Genomic DNA, 18,161 nt, shown 5'->3' on the forward strand with positions numbered 1-18,161 from the left:
GGGGAGGAGGCCCAGGGGGGCGGGGTGGGGGGCGGGGGTGGGTGCTGCCGCGGCCGCGGAGCTGCTACTCGGCGCGTTTTGCATGAAGATGGCGGCTCCCACCGCCAGCAAGGCAGCCTCTCTGGGCTGTAACAACAAGCCTACGTTCCCGGAGCTGGATTTCAGGTCGGGAGCTCGGGTGGAGGAATTGAACAAACTCATCCAAGAATTTACGAAGCACGACCAGCGGGAATACGACGACCAGAGAGCGCTAGAGATTCACACAGCCAAGGATTTCATCTTTTCCATGCTGGGTAAGGAGGGAAAAGGGGGAGGTGTGGTGTGCGTGCGTGCGCGTGTGTGTGCGCGTGTGATGGGAAGCGGAGTAAAGAGCCCGTTTCCCCTCCTCGAGCTCTTTCCTTCTCGGTTTCCTTCCCAGAGCCGGGTGTCTGGGGTATAACCCGTCTCTGTTCTCTTCTTTCTGCGCGGCAAGCCGATCTGCCTTCCCTATTCTCCTTACTATACTTTGCACCGGGTCCCCCCTTTCCCCCGGTTCGCTGGCTCTTTTGTTAATTTCTCAGCCTCCGGGGGCCGGTAGGCAGGTGAAGTGCACTGTTGGGGGAAGCCCCTGAAAGCGGTGCGGTCCAGGTGAGACCCAGGGGCGCCTTTCAGTGGAGGGATTCGGCCCCTCGGAGGCTCGGACCTGCGCCGGGTCTCGGGTCCTCTCCCCAGCTGGGGCGCGGAGACAGCTCTGGCTCGGCGCCCGAGCGACAAGTTGCTTCTCTTGTCTTGCGGCGCGGCGCTGTCATGCCGAGCCCCCGGTGGCCAAACTTGTTGGGTGTTCCCTAGTAACCCGCTGAAGTAGTCTGGGCTCCCGGAGTTCCTGCAACTTTGATTTGCAAATCGACTTCCCTTTGAAGCGATCGGAAGCATTTCCGGTGCTTCTCCAGGGTTCTTGCTGAGCTCGGAATTCCTAATTCCCAGCTCGAAAATGACCAGGCTCAGGGCTCTGACCGCAAGGAGCGCCGGCCCCCTCCTCTTTGTGTATTGTCCTAACGCTGGCGGAGAGAGGTGCCCAGAGTTTCCAACCCGGGAGACGTCGGGGGTTAGAAAACATGCCGCCTCCTCCCACCTCCCACCTCCTCACCTAGGGCTTCTGAGAGATTATTGAACGGTGTGTAAAGAAAAATAATCGAGCCGAGCCTGGGAGACCAAGCCCCTCCCCCAGGTGTCCTGCCGTTGGATTATTGCTACTGAGCTGTAGGGTGAGTGTCTGCTGCTGGGAGCCTAGGATGTACCCGTGTAACCGTGGCTGTCATACAGTACGTGGCCCCGCCGTTAACATTCCGCAGATCTGGAGCTCCGGTGTAGCGCTGCTCTAATGTGTGTCTCTGTGTGCGCTCTACAAATATATGCTCAACCAGTTTTCCAGGTAGTGGAAAATTTGACTGGAAAAGGTCTTTTGACCACAGAGGAAGACGGAGCTTTGCCTTCCTCTTGCAATCTACTTGGGTTTCAGCTGGCTGTTGTTGCTGGTTCTATCCTGGGATATCTTCTTCCCTCTAGGTTTTCTTCCTCCCTACAGCCCAAATTGGGGGTAATAGAAATTGAACCTATGTCTGCCGGTGGTATTAACACTTTGTGAAGTTGGGTGAAACATGTTAAAGCGCGGGGTTGGTTTTTACCCTTTGCTCCACACTCCCCAAGATTGTGTGTGGGGTTGAAAAGCTCTTTACTGAGATATTCAACCATTCAACCATTTAGATGGATTAAAAAAAAAATTTTTTTTTTAATCCTAACCTGGTGGGATTGAGCTTTCAGAGGAAAGCTTAAAATGCTTACACAGCTTCTAGATCTGAAAACCAACACAGTGATTATCAGGAAGGTGTGGACACACACAGAAGGCTTAGGGCAGTTATTTAAGTTGCTTAATCATGGCCTTTCTCTTTGGCTTAAATAATGGAAGTCTGCCATTGTGTTATTATAGCCCGCACTTTAGTTCTGATGTCACCTCCGTAGGCCAATTCATTAGGAAAAGGTAGTAGGTCACAACCAGTCAAGATAGTCATGGGTTAGAATATGGGAGAATATAGGGAGGGAGTAGTTTAAGTGCCTGGCTCATTAGGAATGTCTGTGTTAACCCCACATCTGATACACTGAAGCCTTTATTCAAATATAAAGGGCGAATTATTCTAGGATGCTTAATTTATACATGTGTTTAATGTCATGGGTGGCATTGTATTGACAGGTAAACTAGATTTGCTTCTATTCCTTTTTGCTCAGCTGACCTTGCAAGAGAAGTCTTTCTGGCCCCCTGGGAATTTGGCATTTCCACCCACAGGAGAGGAAATTCAGGAGAGTGTCATTTGAGCCTTTTGCCCCTCTGGACACTAGAAGGCAGATGGCGAAGTGAGCTTGCCTGTGTATGGTGCTGCATTCATTTGCGAGTTCCTTGCTTTCCTTTAATGAGGCACTAGCTTCTGTAGACAAGTGAAGGTTTGGTGACAGCAAGGGTCCCCATGTGGATTTACTTTTTCTAGAGCAGATTTTCTTTTGGCTTAAAAAACAAAATCTTTCTGTACACTTTGTTTCATTTGTCACAGCCTTGGATCTTTCATGAAATGAGGATGAGGTGTCTTAATGACCCCCAGCTTGTTGAGGTGTCACTCAGGTGGCACCAGGCCCTCATTTCTGGGAGTTGTGGAGGGCAAGTCCTCTTGGCTTTGTTCTGTTTCTCTTTGAGCTGCACCCGAGGACTGTCCACAGCTTAAAAACATTATCCCCTCACACACAATGAAATGGCCAAGGAATTTGGTACATGCCTCTTTAATGGAGCTGCGGATAATGCTGCTTCTGGTTTCAGGCAGTTAGAGGGGCTGTGAAGCAAGCCACTCTCTTTCTGTATGATTGTTAGCCTGGACTTGAAGCCCCGCAGCTTCCCAGACACTTCTCATTTTGTCTAGTTTGGAGGTAATTTTACACAGAAAAGCAAAGGAATAGTAGACAGTTGTCATAATCAATGACCTGTCAGCACCAAGACACTCTACTGTCCTTTCAAAGCGGGGTTCTACACAGGTTGTTAGGTTGATCTGAGCCCATTTGTGGTCATTGTGGTCTCTGTGATCTGTCCTGATATTCTCTGTTTGTACAGAGATTCTGATTCCTTTGGAGGCAGGTGTTAGGTAGAATCATCTAGACTCATTCATTTCTGTATACCTTGGTCTTTTAGGAGAATGATTGCCATTATTACCTAATTAATATTTGAGAGCCCAGATTGTATGAGAGGCTGGCAGTGCATAATAAACACCATTTATCAAAATTTAGTGAAATTGCCAGAGTTCATTAATGTTTTAATAATATTTGGTATTTGTATAATGTCTCTGCCAGTTCTTTTGTTATCTTCATTCCCTGGTGAGGTTGGATGGAGACTAGTTGTGTCCCCATTGAACAGATATGGAACAGGGAAGAAACTGGAGAAGACAGAAAGGAGATAAGCAGTCACTTAACCTGTAGACCAAGAGGCTGGTGCCATGGCATGGTTATTAGAGTAGCTATCATTTTCTGATCACCTTATCAGGGCCAGGAACTTTACACAGCATTTTGAGTAGGTATTGCTCTCCCATTACACAGATGAGGACTTTGAAATTTACTGGGGTTAAGAAACATCCAGGGTCATATGGCTAATAAATGTAGAGATGTTACTAAAACTCAGGCCAGCCTTACTCTAAGACATGATCCTCTTCTACTTGAGACTAAAGAATAGATACATGAAATCCAGAGGAGGGGCTTTGTTTTAAAAATTACTTGTTCTTTCACGATTTTGTTTCTGATTTCAGCTGTAAGTATTAGCATAATATAAGTAGCATTCAAAGTGATTTCTGAAGCAGTCTGAGATCAAGTATTTTATTCTGTAATAAGATTACCGTATTATTTTTTATTGAATTTTTGATTGAGAAAATCATGGTCATTATAAATAAAATGCTAAAATCTGTAGTTGCAGTCCCATTCTGCCTTTTGCTATCTGTGTAGTCTTAGTTTTTCCATTTATTGAACGTGGATAACAGTAATGCATTGTTTCAGAATGGTAATATTTGAATGTGAAATTACTTTGCTAACTGACAAGGGATGTATACATGATTTTATTTACTTAAAGAAATGTGGTTTATTAGAAAATCTAGTGAATGGAAACTGGAATTATTTCTGCAGCTTGGCATCAGAAAGAACTATGGAGTGCAGGTAGGGGCAGCCTAGGAGGAAATGGGCTCTAGCTGTAGAGGGCATGATTAATCCCAACATGAATTGCCATTTTTTAAGTTCATACTATGTGCTGACCATGGTACTAGCTACTTTGCATAAATCCAGTAGTTCATTTAATCTTTTGACAACTCTGTAAGGATAAGTGTCATCATGCCTGTTTTAGAGTTGAAGTAAGTGATATTACCCCTTTTTAAAGATGAAACATGGAGGCTCAAAGAGGCCAAGTACTTGTGCCAAGATACTGCAAAGCTTGAGTTTGAACCCAGGTGTTTCTGACTCAGAAGTTCATGCTCCTTTCACTGTGCTAGCAGCAATCAGTTCCCATCGCTCTTGGGTCAGGCAACCAAAAGGACCCACTTCCTGGGGAATACTACACTCAGTAGCCTGCTTAGCCTATAGGAACAGAGATGGTTTCTTTATCTGCCTGTCTCTTTTCTGTCCCTTTTTCTCTTCCTTTCTTTTTTTTGTCATTAAATAGGTACTTAATGCATTTAATACTGTTACCTAGGCAGTATGCAGGGTTCTAAGGCTAAAATAGTGAGCAAAATCTTAGAGAAGCCCATAAAGACTTTTGGAGACCTCTTCCCCTTTTCCTTTGCCCACCAACTCTAGAATAGTTTGCTGGCTGCTGTCTCCCCAGGCCAGTAAATAGCACGTGGCCACTTCCAAGTTCTAAACTCATGGTATGGTGCTTCTGAGGGCTTCTGGATCTGTCATATTTTTAAGCACTTTCTACCTCTCAAGAGCAGGCTGTTTTGAAGCCTTATCTTTCCAGTGTTTGAATGTCACTTTTCTCTTAATGAATTCACCCAGTGGGCCTCCTATGTGGGCCTCCAAGTGCTTGGTATGTTCCTTAAAGTTGCACTCACTAATGTGCTGTATCTGTATAATGGACAAGATAATCTCTGAAGTTTGTTCCAGCTCTGAAATGTTATGCATCTAGGGCAGGGGGTCTTTCTAAACATTTATTTCTGCCCTAGTTTGGATTGTTTTCAATTCTCCCTTTCTGGTTTTGGGCAGTTACTTCCCTTCATCCTTGACAGAGCAGTCCCTTGACAGTCCTGGGTCTTCCCATGACTGCTTGTTGTGCCACCCATTGGATCAGGCGTTGCTCACGATTGGGCTGAGCCCCTTCTGTATTCACAGAAATATTAGATTCCCTCTTGTCAAACTGAATACTTGTCACTGACTGTTAACCCTTTAGGCCCTCCTGGGGAGCTTTTTAACAACTCAGAATCTCTGTTCCCATTTCAGATCTGTTGAATCAGATCCCTAGAAACCCTCAAACTGGCTGATCAGCACATCAACATCCTGTCCTGTGTTAGACCTGATGCCGTGCATTCTCTGACCACTAGAACTGCTTCTAAACATAATGGGCATGATTCTGGTTGACTCTCAGGACTAGAACCAGGCTGCTGAGCCTGATGGATAAATGTATGTGCTGGCTCCTGGCAAGTAATACTGGAGGTCCTTTCATGTGGGACAGAGGCAGGGCGGTACAGTGTCTGAGATAAGAGTGTTTACTCTGTCAGAGGTTGTCATAGGGCTTTATATTTAATCATCAACATTATCCACTGAGATAAAGAACTACAGGGAATCCTAGGATTGGAAGAATTGGGGAATTTGCCCAAGTTTACCAGCAAGTAAGTGACAGAGATTTAACCAAGGTTAGGCTGATACCAAGCCCTTTCCTTTAACAATGATAACATTCTGTGCTCTGGAGGGCCAGAAGATCCAGATTCTAGCTGTGACTTCTCTAGTTACTTGCTATGTGACTTTGGGAAAGTCACTTAATGAGCTCTGAGCCTCAGTTTCTGAATATGTAAGTTGGGGCTAATTATACCTACTTTATGTGTTCAGGTGCATTTAATTCTGAATCTGACAGCATTTGTGCAGTATAAAAGAGAGAAACTTCTGGGTTCTGGTACCAGCTCTGGTATTTACTGTGTAACATTCTCTATTATTATAAACTAGTATTATTTGCCATCAATACTAATAATTTGCCTCTACACAACGCTTTATAAATTACAATACATATTCACACCTGGTATGGTATTATCCTTAGGACAAGCCTTTAAGAAAGGTTGTGTAAGAACTATTAACCCCCATTTACAGCCAGAGGTACTGAGACTCTGGGAGGTGATGTGACTTACTTCCAGGCCACAGAATAAGTGGTGGAACAAGACTCAACCCAGATATCAAGTGTCTGCCGCTGCAGTACACCACCTGCAAAGAGCTTACCGGCTTTTCTACCCTCAGACCTCTTTCCTGTTGCTGTGGTGATTCTGTATTCTCGGACAAGGCAAGAGTAGCAGGTTTCATTCCCCTCTGGACTTTTGTGATCCCCTGAGGAGCAGAGGGTATATAGAGGATAAGTCTAACTGAGAGTGGATTGGTAAGTACCAGCCCTATAGACAAGCATTCTCCAGGTCTGCTTGTTAGGCCTTGCCCACTGGTTCATGGGGTCAGGGACAGTGTTTACAACGGACCTGGGTTAGTTCTTGCCAGCTGAGTGATCTCTTTAAGGGCAGTTCATAATTATACCATTCTGTGAGGCCCTGTCTCTAGGAAACGGCTATCTGTTTTTCATCTACTTAAGTGCCTTTTCATGAATTTCTTCTGTACAAGATAAACGGATAACTAGGGACAGTACTGCTATGAATAAAACTGGCATGGAGAATTGTGCAGTTTATTTAGTTATTAAATGTTTTTCTCAACACAAGAAGACTTGATTACTGTTTGTGAGTTGAATCAAGTCAGTAGTGTGAGGTAGTATAAGTGTTGTTTAGGTTTTTGTTTCTTCTAACTAGTATTTGAATGTCTACAATGTCATAGAATGGTGTTCATTCATTGCTGAAGCATTCATTCATTAATTCACAAATTCATTCAGCATATGTTGGCATGCTTACCATGTGCTACTATAATTATGGTGGTGCAATTTCTATGTAAGTGCATAGAGTGAATAAGAGAAGCAAGATCACTACCTCCATAAAGCTTCTGTTTTCTGGAGGATTTAACAAGATTAAACATGCAAATATAAAGGGATGTGTGCTATAAAAGAAAAACAACACAGAATATTATGATGGTGGATAACTGGGCAGGATGGAGTGAAGAGGAGTAGAGAAGGCTTCTCTGAAGCAGAGACATTTGAAATGGAAGGAGGAGGAGCCCACTTTCTGAAGACTGAATGGGAGCGTATTCCAGGTAAACAGAACAGCGGGTATACAGACCCTGAGGTAGGGGATGAACTTGAAAGCACCTTTCAAGGCTGCTTAAATTATAGCAGGTCTGATTTGGCCTCTGCAAGGAGGAATGGTCTATGTTCAGATTAGGCCTATGATGGAATGGGTTGCCTGCCTTGGAATAGAGTAAGCTTCCTGTAAGTGGAGGTTTTCCAGGTGGGACCACCCTTTGGCTAGTCTCTTGTCTGTAGTATTCAGGGATGGGGGGTAGAGTAGGGGGAATGGAGAAGGTTGGACTCCAGGTCCTCAAGAGGCCCTCTGTAGCCCTGTGATTGTCTGATTTCACCTCTGACAGCCCTAGGATAGAAACAGTCCCACATTAGTAGTTCCTGGGTCAAACTGCAGCTTTCAGGGGATGATAATAAGCCTTTAGTTTTGTCTAGTTCTCCACAGTTTACAGAGTGCTTTCATATACATAATCTCATTTGATTTACTCCTCACAAAAACTCTGTGAAGTTGGTATTTTTGTATCTATTTTAACACTGGAAGAAGCAATGACCAAGAGAAGTTAAGTAACTTACTCAAGGTCACTAAATGACTGAGGTGGGATCAAACTCAAGTTATTTGAAGCTCACCCCAATTCTTTGTATTATTATCGTTCTGAAAACCTCCTCTACCCTGTCCCACCTTGTCCCAGGGTGTAGTAGGAGGATGATTTTTGGTCTCGCGAGAGGCGCTGAGGAGCAGGAGGAAGAACGAAGCCTGTCGATATTCAATTTGTAAGCACTTTTCTAGGCTGCTTCAAGATCACCGTCTTAGCAGCTGCAGCTGTTCTTAATAGCAGCTGCTTGTGCGGCTTGTGTTGTGATTAATAAAGGAAACTCAACAGTTTGTTCTTTCCACCGTGCCCTTGGTGTGCTCAGCCTGCTTTCATACAAGCTGTTTCTGATTTGGAGCAACACACTCTACTGGCATATGGTGCTCAAGAGGAGGAGAGGTGGTCCATCTAGATCAGAGGTGGGGAGCCAAGGGGTCCCCAAGGACTTCATGGCAAGGAAAATGAGTGTTGTGGGTACCTCTATAAGTGCCGGTTGGTTGTCAGTGTCAGGGATACCAGGGAATGGGGGTACAATGGTGAATGGTCATTGCCTCTTGCCCCTCTTGTCAACCAGGGGTCTCTGCTCCTCAGCACCTGCCAGTTTCTCCACTGCAGTGGTTTCTGAACTTCAGTGTGTATCAGTCACCTGCTTGTTAAAACAGATTTTCAGGCCCCACTTCCAGAGTTTCTGGTTTTGTAGGTGTGGGATGGAGCCTGAGAATTTGCATTTCTAATGAGTTTCCAGGTGATGCAACTGCTGCTGGTTCAGGGACCACCCTTTAAGAAACTTAGAAAAAAAAATACTCATTTCAAAAAACAAAATTAAAAAACCCACCTTTTCCCATGCAGGGTGAAAATCATTGACAAAATCCTCCAATTTTAATGCTGCTAGGAAACTTGGACATTATGTGGTCTGACATATTCCCTCCTCCATTATACAGGCATGGAAACTGAGAGCCAGAAAGGAAAGGGGACTTGAGCATCCTGACCACGAGTTTTACTTTTGGGCAGAGTGGAGGTTAAGTAAATGTTGGACGAGGAACTGCTTCCTGAGAAAGGTGTTTGCACCTGAGACAGTTAACTCCATAGCATTTGCTCCCCAGGGAGACTCTGCTTGGCTTTGAAGAAGAAGGGAAGTCACTTGGAGAGGGCTGTGCTTCAAGGAAGAGAACATTTCCCCTACTACAAAGCTGTCTTGCAGTTCAGAGTTCTCCTAATTGCTGTTAGGGGAAGGATGCTAAATAAATAACCTCATGGGCAGAGTCTATTTTTGGTCTGTCGTGTTTGCATTCGTCTTTTGACTATTCCTTGTCTCTCTGTTTTCTTTCCTCTGAAGTGTGTTTTTTCTTGCACCTGTGCTATTTCCACAGCTTTGAGTGTCATAATGAATATATTGATCTCTGATCAATCTGTGTCTGTGATAAGGAAGGCTGGCCGGCTGGTCCCCAGGGACCGGCCTGTGTTTGGGAGCAGCTGAAGCTGCATGGGCTGGTAGACCTCCTTGGGACGTGAAGGGGAACCAGCACTACCTATACTCCCCGTTGCTCGTCTTAGAGCTGAGACTGTTAGGAGGTTTTAGAGAGTTGTAATAGGATTCAAAGAATTATAGATGAGTTAAGCCAGTGGAGATCTTCCTGAGATCATTTTATAGATAACGAACCTCAGCCCCGCAGTGAACAGTGACTTGCTCAAGGTGGTGGTGATAATAATGAAATTGGGAAACTGCACTGTCTGCCAGTCATTGTTCCACAGCTTTATGATCATTAACCCATTTAATCCCCACAACAGTCCTTTTGGGAGAATACTGTTACCATCCCAACTTTACAGGTAAGGAAACTTAAGCTGTGAAACCACTTGCTCAAGCTAGTGATAAAGGCTAGACTCCAGGCTGGCCAGTCTGGCTCCTTTTCTCCTTGCATCTTCCCAAACTGACTATGCCAGGCTCTGCATAGTTGCAGGTACACACATGTGGGGTGGTGCAAACACTGAGTGGGCAAGTGGAAGTGAGGGGATAGTGGCAGAGTGGAGAAGATAGAGGTGTTGCTGACCTGGAAGCCAGTTGCTAATAGGTTATGGCTCCTGGTCCAGAGTGTTTTCATTCTATCATTGGCCTTCTTTGGCAGCCCTCAGGACAAACATTCTTTTGATGCTTGCGGTTTTTGTTTATTGAAAAGTCCTTTGTATGAAACTCCATCCTATTCACAGATGCCTCATTTTGAAAGAAGGTTTGTCCTAGCTAATTGATTGATTTAAGGCTGTATAAGGTCATCTGCGCCCTTGCCACTAAGTAAATTAGGGCAGTCTTATGAAGATGTGGGCTTTTTTCTTTCTCCCCCCCCCAATGGGTTTCATTCCAGATTTAGAACATTTAATTAGGACATAGTTAATGTAGTCTATCATTGTGGGAGTAATGGGGAGCAGACCTTTTTTTCAGTGAAAAGCAGATGCCAAATGTATTTTTAAGAATTTGCTTTGAAATCAAAATTTATAAATTGAATTGGGTTTTATGGGCACTAAGGATCTTCTCTGTAGGCTATAAGTGATTCTTTTTGAAAAGTGGCTAATTATTTGTTAATGTAAATAACCCTGACCAACTTCCCCATTTTGTAAGAGCAGATGTTGGTACATTGACTTGTCTTAAAGCATTGAAGCACATTGGCATTATGCTACAAAATCAGTCATGGGATGAAATAACTTCTTGAGATCCCAGTGCTCATGATGCAGAGGATTGGAATTGGAATCCACAGAGAAGCCTCATTCTGAACATACTTCCTCATCGTATTCTGACAGCAAAATCTTAATGGGAATGGAAGCATCCTGGAGTAGTGAGAGCATCTGGACAATGTAGAAACTCATGAGAGAGAATTTTATAGTCTCTAGTTCTTGGGGAAGAAGATTGATGGGAAATAATCCTATTGAGTATCTTTGTGTCTTCCCAGACCATCCAACCCTGGTTCCATCCTCTCTGCCATCTCAACCCTCTCCTGGTTGAGGAGACCAGGAGAACCATTACTGCTGCCCCTCCATCTGCAATTTCTCCTTCAATACTAATTCTTTCCTAAAGCATTCGTGCTTGCATTCTTCATATGTTCCTTCAACAGAGACCTTGGAGAACCTCTGTGCAACAAGTCCTCTGCTGGGCAGTAGGAATATAATGGGGAGTAAGCTTTGATGTTGTCTTATGAAGAAATGGACAATGAAAAATACCTAAAAAACACTAGAGGTTATGATCAATACCCTAAAGGAAAAACCAACCAGTCAACCAGCCAACCAATCAACAACCAACCAACCAAGCCAGAACATGGTGCTGGGACTTGACATTCCTTCTCCAGCTTGACAGTGTCGGCCATTCTCTCCTGTAAACTCTTTCTTCCCTTGGCTTCCATGGCAACATATTCTTGGTTTTCTCCCTTTTCCCATCTCCATGTGAAGGATGGACTTGTATTCTTTGTCCAATCCTTGGTGACTGCTTCTGTCTCTTCTCCCTCAACACTTTCTCTGATCTGTCTTACGGTGCCATTTTCTGTCTCTGTGCTGCTGTCTCCCAAGCCTGTGTCCCAGCTCAGACCTCTCGACTGCCTCTTTGATAATTCCACTTGGATGATTCAAGGTGCCATAAATTGAATGTCCAAAGTGAATCTGTCTGTGCTTCTGCTCCTTCTCCATCAGCAACACTATCATTCACCAAGGTGCCCAGAACAGGCGCTTGGCAGCCATCCTCGGCTCCTCCCTCATCCTCCAACACCAAAGCTGAAAAGGAAACAGAATGCTGTCTCCTTCTTTGGATTTTGTTTTCTTCTTTTTATTTCCACTGTCACCACTCTAGGCTACTACCATCTGTCTCATGGATTGCTTTAGTAGTTTCCTCACGGGGTTTTCTGCTTCTAGCCTTGCATCCTTTCAGTCCATTCTCCATGCAGAGTCATCTTTGAAGTATGCCTAAACCCTACAGGGGCAGCTCATCATTCTTCATACAAAGTTCAAACTTCTTAGCCTGCTTTACAAGGCCTTTGGAGACTTAGCTCCTATGCACGTCTCTAGCTTCATCTTCTGCAACCACTTCACTGTTACTGTGCATTTCTTGTGTACGTGCTATGAGATAAGCACCGTGTGAGGTACTGACATTGTGCTATATGTTAAGGTAAAAACCCAAATATTCTGAACAGATTAGAAGGCCTCAGTGCTCTGTTTTTTGTGGCCTCTTCAACCTCAAACTCAAACCTCAGATGCCCTCACTCTCTCATTTTAGCTGCAGTGGTCTTTTACTTCTTTGAAAATACCATGTCCCCACCCACCGATGCCCTTTTCTGGAATGCCCCACTCACCACACGTACGCACACATCATTAATTGCTACTGATCCATCAGATCTCAGCTCAAGTCATCACTTCTTGAGGATGACTTTCAGGCTAACCTGAACAGGTCAGATTCTCCTCAACTGGCATTCCAGCTTCACATCACATAAGGTTTCTTATTTGCACTGATCAGTTATGAAATTGCAATTATTTGATTGATGTGTGATATTACCCACTGCCATTAAAGCTCTGTCATGGCCTTTCATGTACCTGTTTTTGTCTGTCTTTTTTTATTTGTCTGAAAAAGAGTTCAATAAATATTTGGGAGGGGTTCAATAAATATTGCTGCTATTGTTGGCTATTTTGCTTTCATTCTTGAACTTGAGCAGTTGGGTGGTAAACAGTTCATGATGAGGCTCTTAAGTGGCTAAGTGTGTACTCAGTTTTAAGAATATACCTCAGTAAGAAAGACTTGCCATTTTTTCCCAGTCTCCCGTCTCTCTAAAGCATATAATCATGGAATTATAAAAATGAAGCCTTTAGAAAGTATCTAATCCCATCATTCCCAATCTTTTCTAAATATGAACTACTTTTTCTTCAATTAAAAATTTATGAGGATTTAAATGGTAGTAGTTATATTTCTGCTATCAGTTCATTGGGAAAAAACAAATAGTTATAGAACCCTACTGTGAATTTTGTTAGCCATGTACATTACTTTGAATTTTATCTTAATAGTATTTACATATATTTGAAAAATAGTATACATGGATGAGAGATAATACTTGGTGGGCATATGGATTAATAGAACAGTAACTCCACTCTCCCATGGTCACTCAGTTAGGAAGCAGCTATTTGCATTGGCCCTTAACATTTACATACATTAGATTTAGGACTGGTTGCCTGGGGGCTCAGTTTCCCTTATATATGTGTTTGCCTTGTCCAGCATGCTGTGTTTAAAAATTTGGAGCAAACATTTAAAAGCTGGGAAATTTTCACAAAATAAATTTTCCAACTTTCCTATATGGCCATAATCACCTGATACTGAATAGCACCTGCCGCCTTTGGAAGTGCCACGTTTTCTTCCTTCTGTCACAGTCCTCACATATCTCTGTGGTTGTATAGCAAGTCACTGCTAGAATGGGAGCTCGAGGCCTGACGACCTAACCCCTGAGTTAGTGAGGTCTTCTGCCCATCTCTGCAGAGGCTTGTGGGCATAAAGAGCCCTGGGCCAGGAGTCAGGAAACCTGGGTCCTTGTCTTCCCACTGTTAGTGACTAGCTTGGTGACATTGAATAAGCTTTGCAACCTCTCTGAGCCTCAGTTTTGTCATCTGTCACCACCTTGTGATAACTACTTCCTGGATCCCACAGAGTGGTTGTTCCACTAAGGGAAAATTGTTTACTATGACAGAAGTTGTTTGTTTTTAATTTCCCCAACTTGTTTCCTTATATCTTTTCCTCTCAATGGAGGAATTTATTTATCATTGCACCTTGATGGTTCATTTCAGAAATATGAGAAGGGAGCTGTGTGTTCTCCCTCACTTTCCCTCCCCTACCGTTTCTACCCCAGTCATATCTGGAGACAACTCTACTCCTTTGTCCCATGTCCTCTGCTCCTTCTAGGGGTCCTGCAGCCATAAGCAAGCTCCTGCAGTGACACCCAAGATGACCCAAAATTGGAACTTTCCTCTGAATAGCAAAGAGTTGTAGCTAGATTATTACATGTTGAGTTACTTAGTAACTAGCCAATTGTGGTAATTATTGTGGTGTTGCTAGTTTAAAAATGCTAACAGGATACTGGGCTAGCTTGGAGATTCAGCTTCCAACAGCAATGTTCTTGTAGGCGAAACTTGTGGTTCTGTGTTTGGATTCACTGCTTGAGATGAACAATACTCATGCTTTTGTCCTTCTGGATCTGGAAGGAGGGTAGGCATCTGTGCCACACAAGAGGAAATAAACACGAAGGAAGCTGAGTGATGTAGTGGAAAGAAAAAAATGTGGACTTTGGAGTCAGCCAGACCTGAATCCCTTGTGGGATAGATGTGTGACCTTGGGCAATCTATTGTTTCTCAGCATTAGTTTCCTTGTCAATAAAACAGGGATAAAAGAGCATGTTTCACCTTTTAATTTTATAGCCTATTTTAGTTTTTAAAGATTTTGAAGAGAATGATAATTTCATAGGGTTGTTTTAAATATTAACTTAGTGCATGTACAGTATGTTAAATGAGCCACGCAGTACATGAAACTGCCCTTCCCTTCCACGTTTTGGCTGAAAATCTTTTTTTCCCTTCTCTCTAAATAGGAATAGGGTGTCAGCCCGTGAACAGAGAAGTAGCATAAAGCTGTCTGAATAAAGGCCTAGCGTGATTCTTCGTGCGAACATTTTGGCTCAACAGTTGCTTGAGTAGGTAGAATGGGGCACCTCATGATTTTTTTTAAGTTTTGTAAATAAACAACAGCTCAATTTTCTAGAAAACTAAAAGAAACTTCTTTTGCCTTTAATATAAAGTTTCCTGGACACTTCAAAAAGTATAGGATTGGCCAAGCAGTATGCTTATTCCAGCTGCTCTGTAAACCCAGTCCAAGGGGCCTTCAGAAGGGGAACAGAGTCCCCCACCCCCTCACTCCACAGTGATTGGCTGCATGGATTGAAATCCTCTTTCCTTGCTGGATTATAGTAATTGAAGTAAAGCTGAGGTTTTAAATCTCATGCATATGCTAGTAAATTTTACTCAAAAAAGAAGAGAGGGAGATAATTTAGGGGAGGGCTAACTTGGAGATGATAGGGGTATGTGTTTGGGCGTGGGAGAGTGTAGAACTACCTCCCACTTAAAAGTCTGCATATGGAGTTTAGATTACCCTAAGCCTCTTGAGGATTTAGGTGGTGATGGAAGTTGGACACCTGCTGGTGAAGTGGAGAAAGTGGGCAGTGGACCAGAAGTAAAGGTATTAAGAAAAGATTTGCTCCTTCAGGTCTCTTTAGAAGTGAGGACCATGAGAGATCCCCTAGCAGCCCCCACCCCCGTCCCCCTCGTTTCCTGCCTCTGTAGAACTTGATGAGTGGTGGGTTGTGTGGAGAGCACTGGAGAATAAGGGGTTGATGATGAGCTGGACACCAAAAGAATCTTCTTAGAGAGACAGAGAAGAGCTTGAGAATGTGCTCTGAGAAGTCAGGACAAGAGATTTCTTACCATGCTTATCCTTCTTATCAATCTTACCTTTTTGTGTTGTGGTTAGGAGAGAGAAAGCATAAAGGGAATCTTCTTAGCAATAGCTGTGCTGTGAAATGGGTGCACCCTGGTTAGAATGCTGGCTCCTGTTGCCCAGGTGGGAGCTGGAAGGATGGGGTGCTGGGTGGGGAGGAGGAAAAAGCTTCTTATAGAGTGGGGGAGGGTGGACGGGTGGAGCTTCAGCGCCAGTTTCGGGAACAGAAGTGGTAGGACTAATTGCTCTTTCTGAAAAAAAAAAAATGAGACTATAGGTTATGGACCATGGGCAAAAAGTTTGTAAGATTCTGGCAGCTTTTAAATATTCTAGGGTTTGTTGCTCCAGTTACCTGTTTCCTCCCTGTTGTGATGAAAAGCAAAGACCTCCAAGATGAAGACAGTGCATGTGCTGGTCTTTAGGGGAAGGCAGGTAGAGTAGAGGGCTGGGCAAAATGCTCTGCTCAAATGCCGTTCATAGAGAAGAGAGCCTGGACAGGGTGTAGAATGGGAAGAGGAGAGAAAAAGGAGAGAAAACCAAGCCTTGGAGAGGGGTGGGGTGGAGGGGATGTGCTTGGGCACGGGGATGGCTGGGCTGGATCCCAAGAAATGGGCCATGAAGCCTGCCTCAGCAGTGCTAAGAATTGTTAAGGACATTCCCTAAGTGTTTCAGGAAACACGGTGTGTTCCCAGAAAATCATGGGACATTTGTGACCTTCTGTCATTTACTGTGTCATCTTCATCAAGTCACTTCCCCTCTCTAGCTGTCACTTTCCCTATCTGTAAAATGAGGAAACTGGACTTCCCTTCCCAGTCTGTGATTTCAGGGCTCCACAAGTAGAGTCATCTCTCTTATTGATATTAAAACTTATGACCAATAGCTGTCCTTTTGAAATTCTGGGTGAGATGTGCAGATCTGCTGTAGTGCATGATTTGGGGGCAGTGATTTATTTTTTCTGGGGAATGTCTGGAGAGCAGTTTCTGTTCCCATTTGAAGAAGTCATGACATCATGTCACATGCCACACGAGGAATTGCAGATCCCCTTCTGTGGCTTTCAGAAGGTGACTCATTAAGCTACAGGGGAGCCTCAGCCCCTGTTGGGAGGTACGTAACCCAGCCACTGCTGCTCTTGGTGGCACGAAAGCTCTGGGCTGCCAGCTCAGCGGAGTGTAACTGCACCGTGGAAGGCACCAAGAAGGCCCTGAGCAGTTTACATTGAAGGTGACAGCCAAATATTGTTGTGCAAATTAAGTAGGACACCAAATGGGAAATTCATCTTAATCATCTTTAAATGCTTACTGCTCATTTGCCAAGGTTCTAAGTAATACAATTTCAGAGGTTCAGAGGTGTCTAATACAATTTTCTCCCCTCTGTACATAATTCTTTGCCCATGTGTAACTCTATTAGAAACATTAGGGTAATTATAGAGCTTCGTTCTGCTTTGCAATTGCTATAATATTAGCCTTGAGTCTGCCTGTCCTGGCTATATTAATAAGCAATGACTGAAAATTAAAAAGAGTTTAGCAGAGTCCTAAATTAAGATTTTTTTCCCCAGCTTTTCTCCCTAGCATTTATGTGCTACAACAGGAAGGCATGGTGATACATGAAGATGAACTTTAGGTTGAGAGTTCAGAGACCCAGTTTCTAAATCCTCATCTGTGAAATAGGGACGAAGTTATCTGGAGGTTCAGTCACTGGTGGGTGGATGTGAGGACCAGTGAGCCAGTTGGGGTGAAAGCACTTTGGGAGCCTGAGGATGGAATGTAGAGATATGAGCAGTGGGCAGTGTTATTTAGCTCAGTTCCTGAAGTGGACAGCAGGGAGCTTCACTTCCACATGGATGGTCTTCATGGGTGTGTTTCGTGGAATAGAAATTTTATACTTAATATTCTGGCTTACAATTGCCATATTTGTTTGACACATTATAGCGTACAGAATGCTTTTACTCCCAAACCCTATGAAGTAAATAGTTTTGTTTTTCCCTGTTCTACAAATGAAGCACTTAAGGTGCATATAAGTTAAATAATAGGCTTAAAAATCAAATTCATCTGTCTGAAAATAATTTGTTATAACTTTTGGCTTGTTAGCTCTTAGAGTTTTTCTTTTCTCCTTTATCACAGTTTACTTTGGGAAGGGCTTCCCATCACCTCTATGGCAATAATGACAGCTGACTTTTATTGAAGCTTGGTCTGTGCCAGCACATTTTACAGATGAAGAAACTGAGGTAGGGAGGTTAAGTGGCTTGCCAAAGGTTACACAACTAGTATGGCACACCCATGTGAGCTTTCCTGTCCTACTAACAATAATAATCATAAAGCACTAACATTTCTTGACTGTATACTATGTGTCAAGCACCCGGTTAACCTATTTGGCATCACACTCGCCTGTGAGGAAGCTCTTGACAATGTTCTGCACGTGGGAACTCCTCTCAGCTCCCCTCTTGCACAGGGAATTTGTAGGTGACCCCTTTTGCTTTTCTCTTACCAGGTCAGAAACAGCCAAAGTCAGTGCCTCTGATGATGTTTTTCTTGCCCACCTTCTATGACACTCATTGTCTAGATGTTATAAATCAGCTGTCTGCAGCCTGAATTTGGCTGGCAGCCCTATCTTGTTTGGCCCTTATTGTATTAAAAACAAATACTATTGAATT

The 18,161-nt window shown here is 43.7% G+C and overlaps 1 protein-coding gene across 1 annotated transcript in view; it reads left to right on the top strand.

Moving 5' to 3' along the window:
- Nucleotides 1-15: 15 nt before the first annotated feature.
- Nucleotides 16-18,161, top strand: part of MB21D2 (Mab-21 domain containing 2) — a 126,470-nt gene continuing 108,324 nt past the window's right edge. The window contains exon 1 of the mRNA XM_008573923.1: nucleotides 16-293. Coding sequence (XP_008572145.1) covers nucleotides 83-293 — 211 coding nt within the window. The 5' untranslated portion in view covers nucleotides 16-82. The remainder of the gene's footprint in view (nucleotides 294-18,161) is intronic.

Source organism: Galeopterus variegatus, unplaced genomic scaffold, assembly GCF_000696425.1.
Source record: "Galeopterus variegatus unplaced genomic scaffold, G_variegatus-3.0.2 Scaffold972, whole genome shotgun sequence".
Classification (NCBI taxonomy): Eukaryota; Metazoa; Chordata; class Mammalia; order Dermoptera; family Cynocephalidae; genus Galeopterus; species Galeopterus variegatus.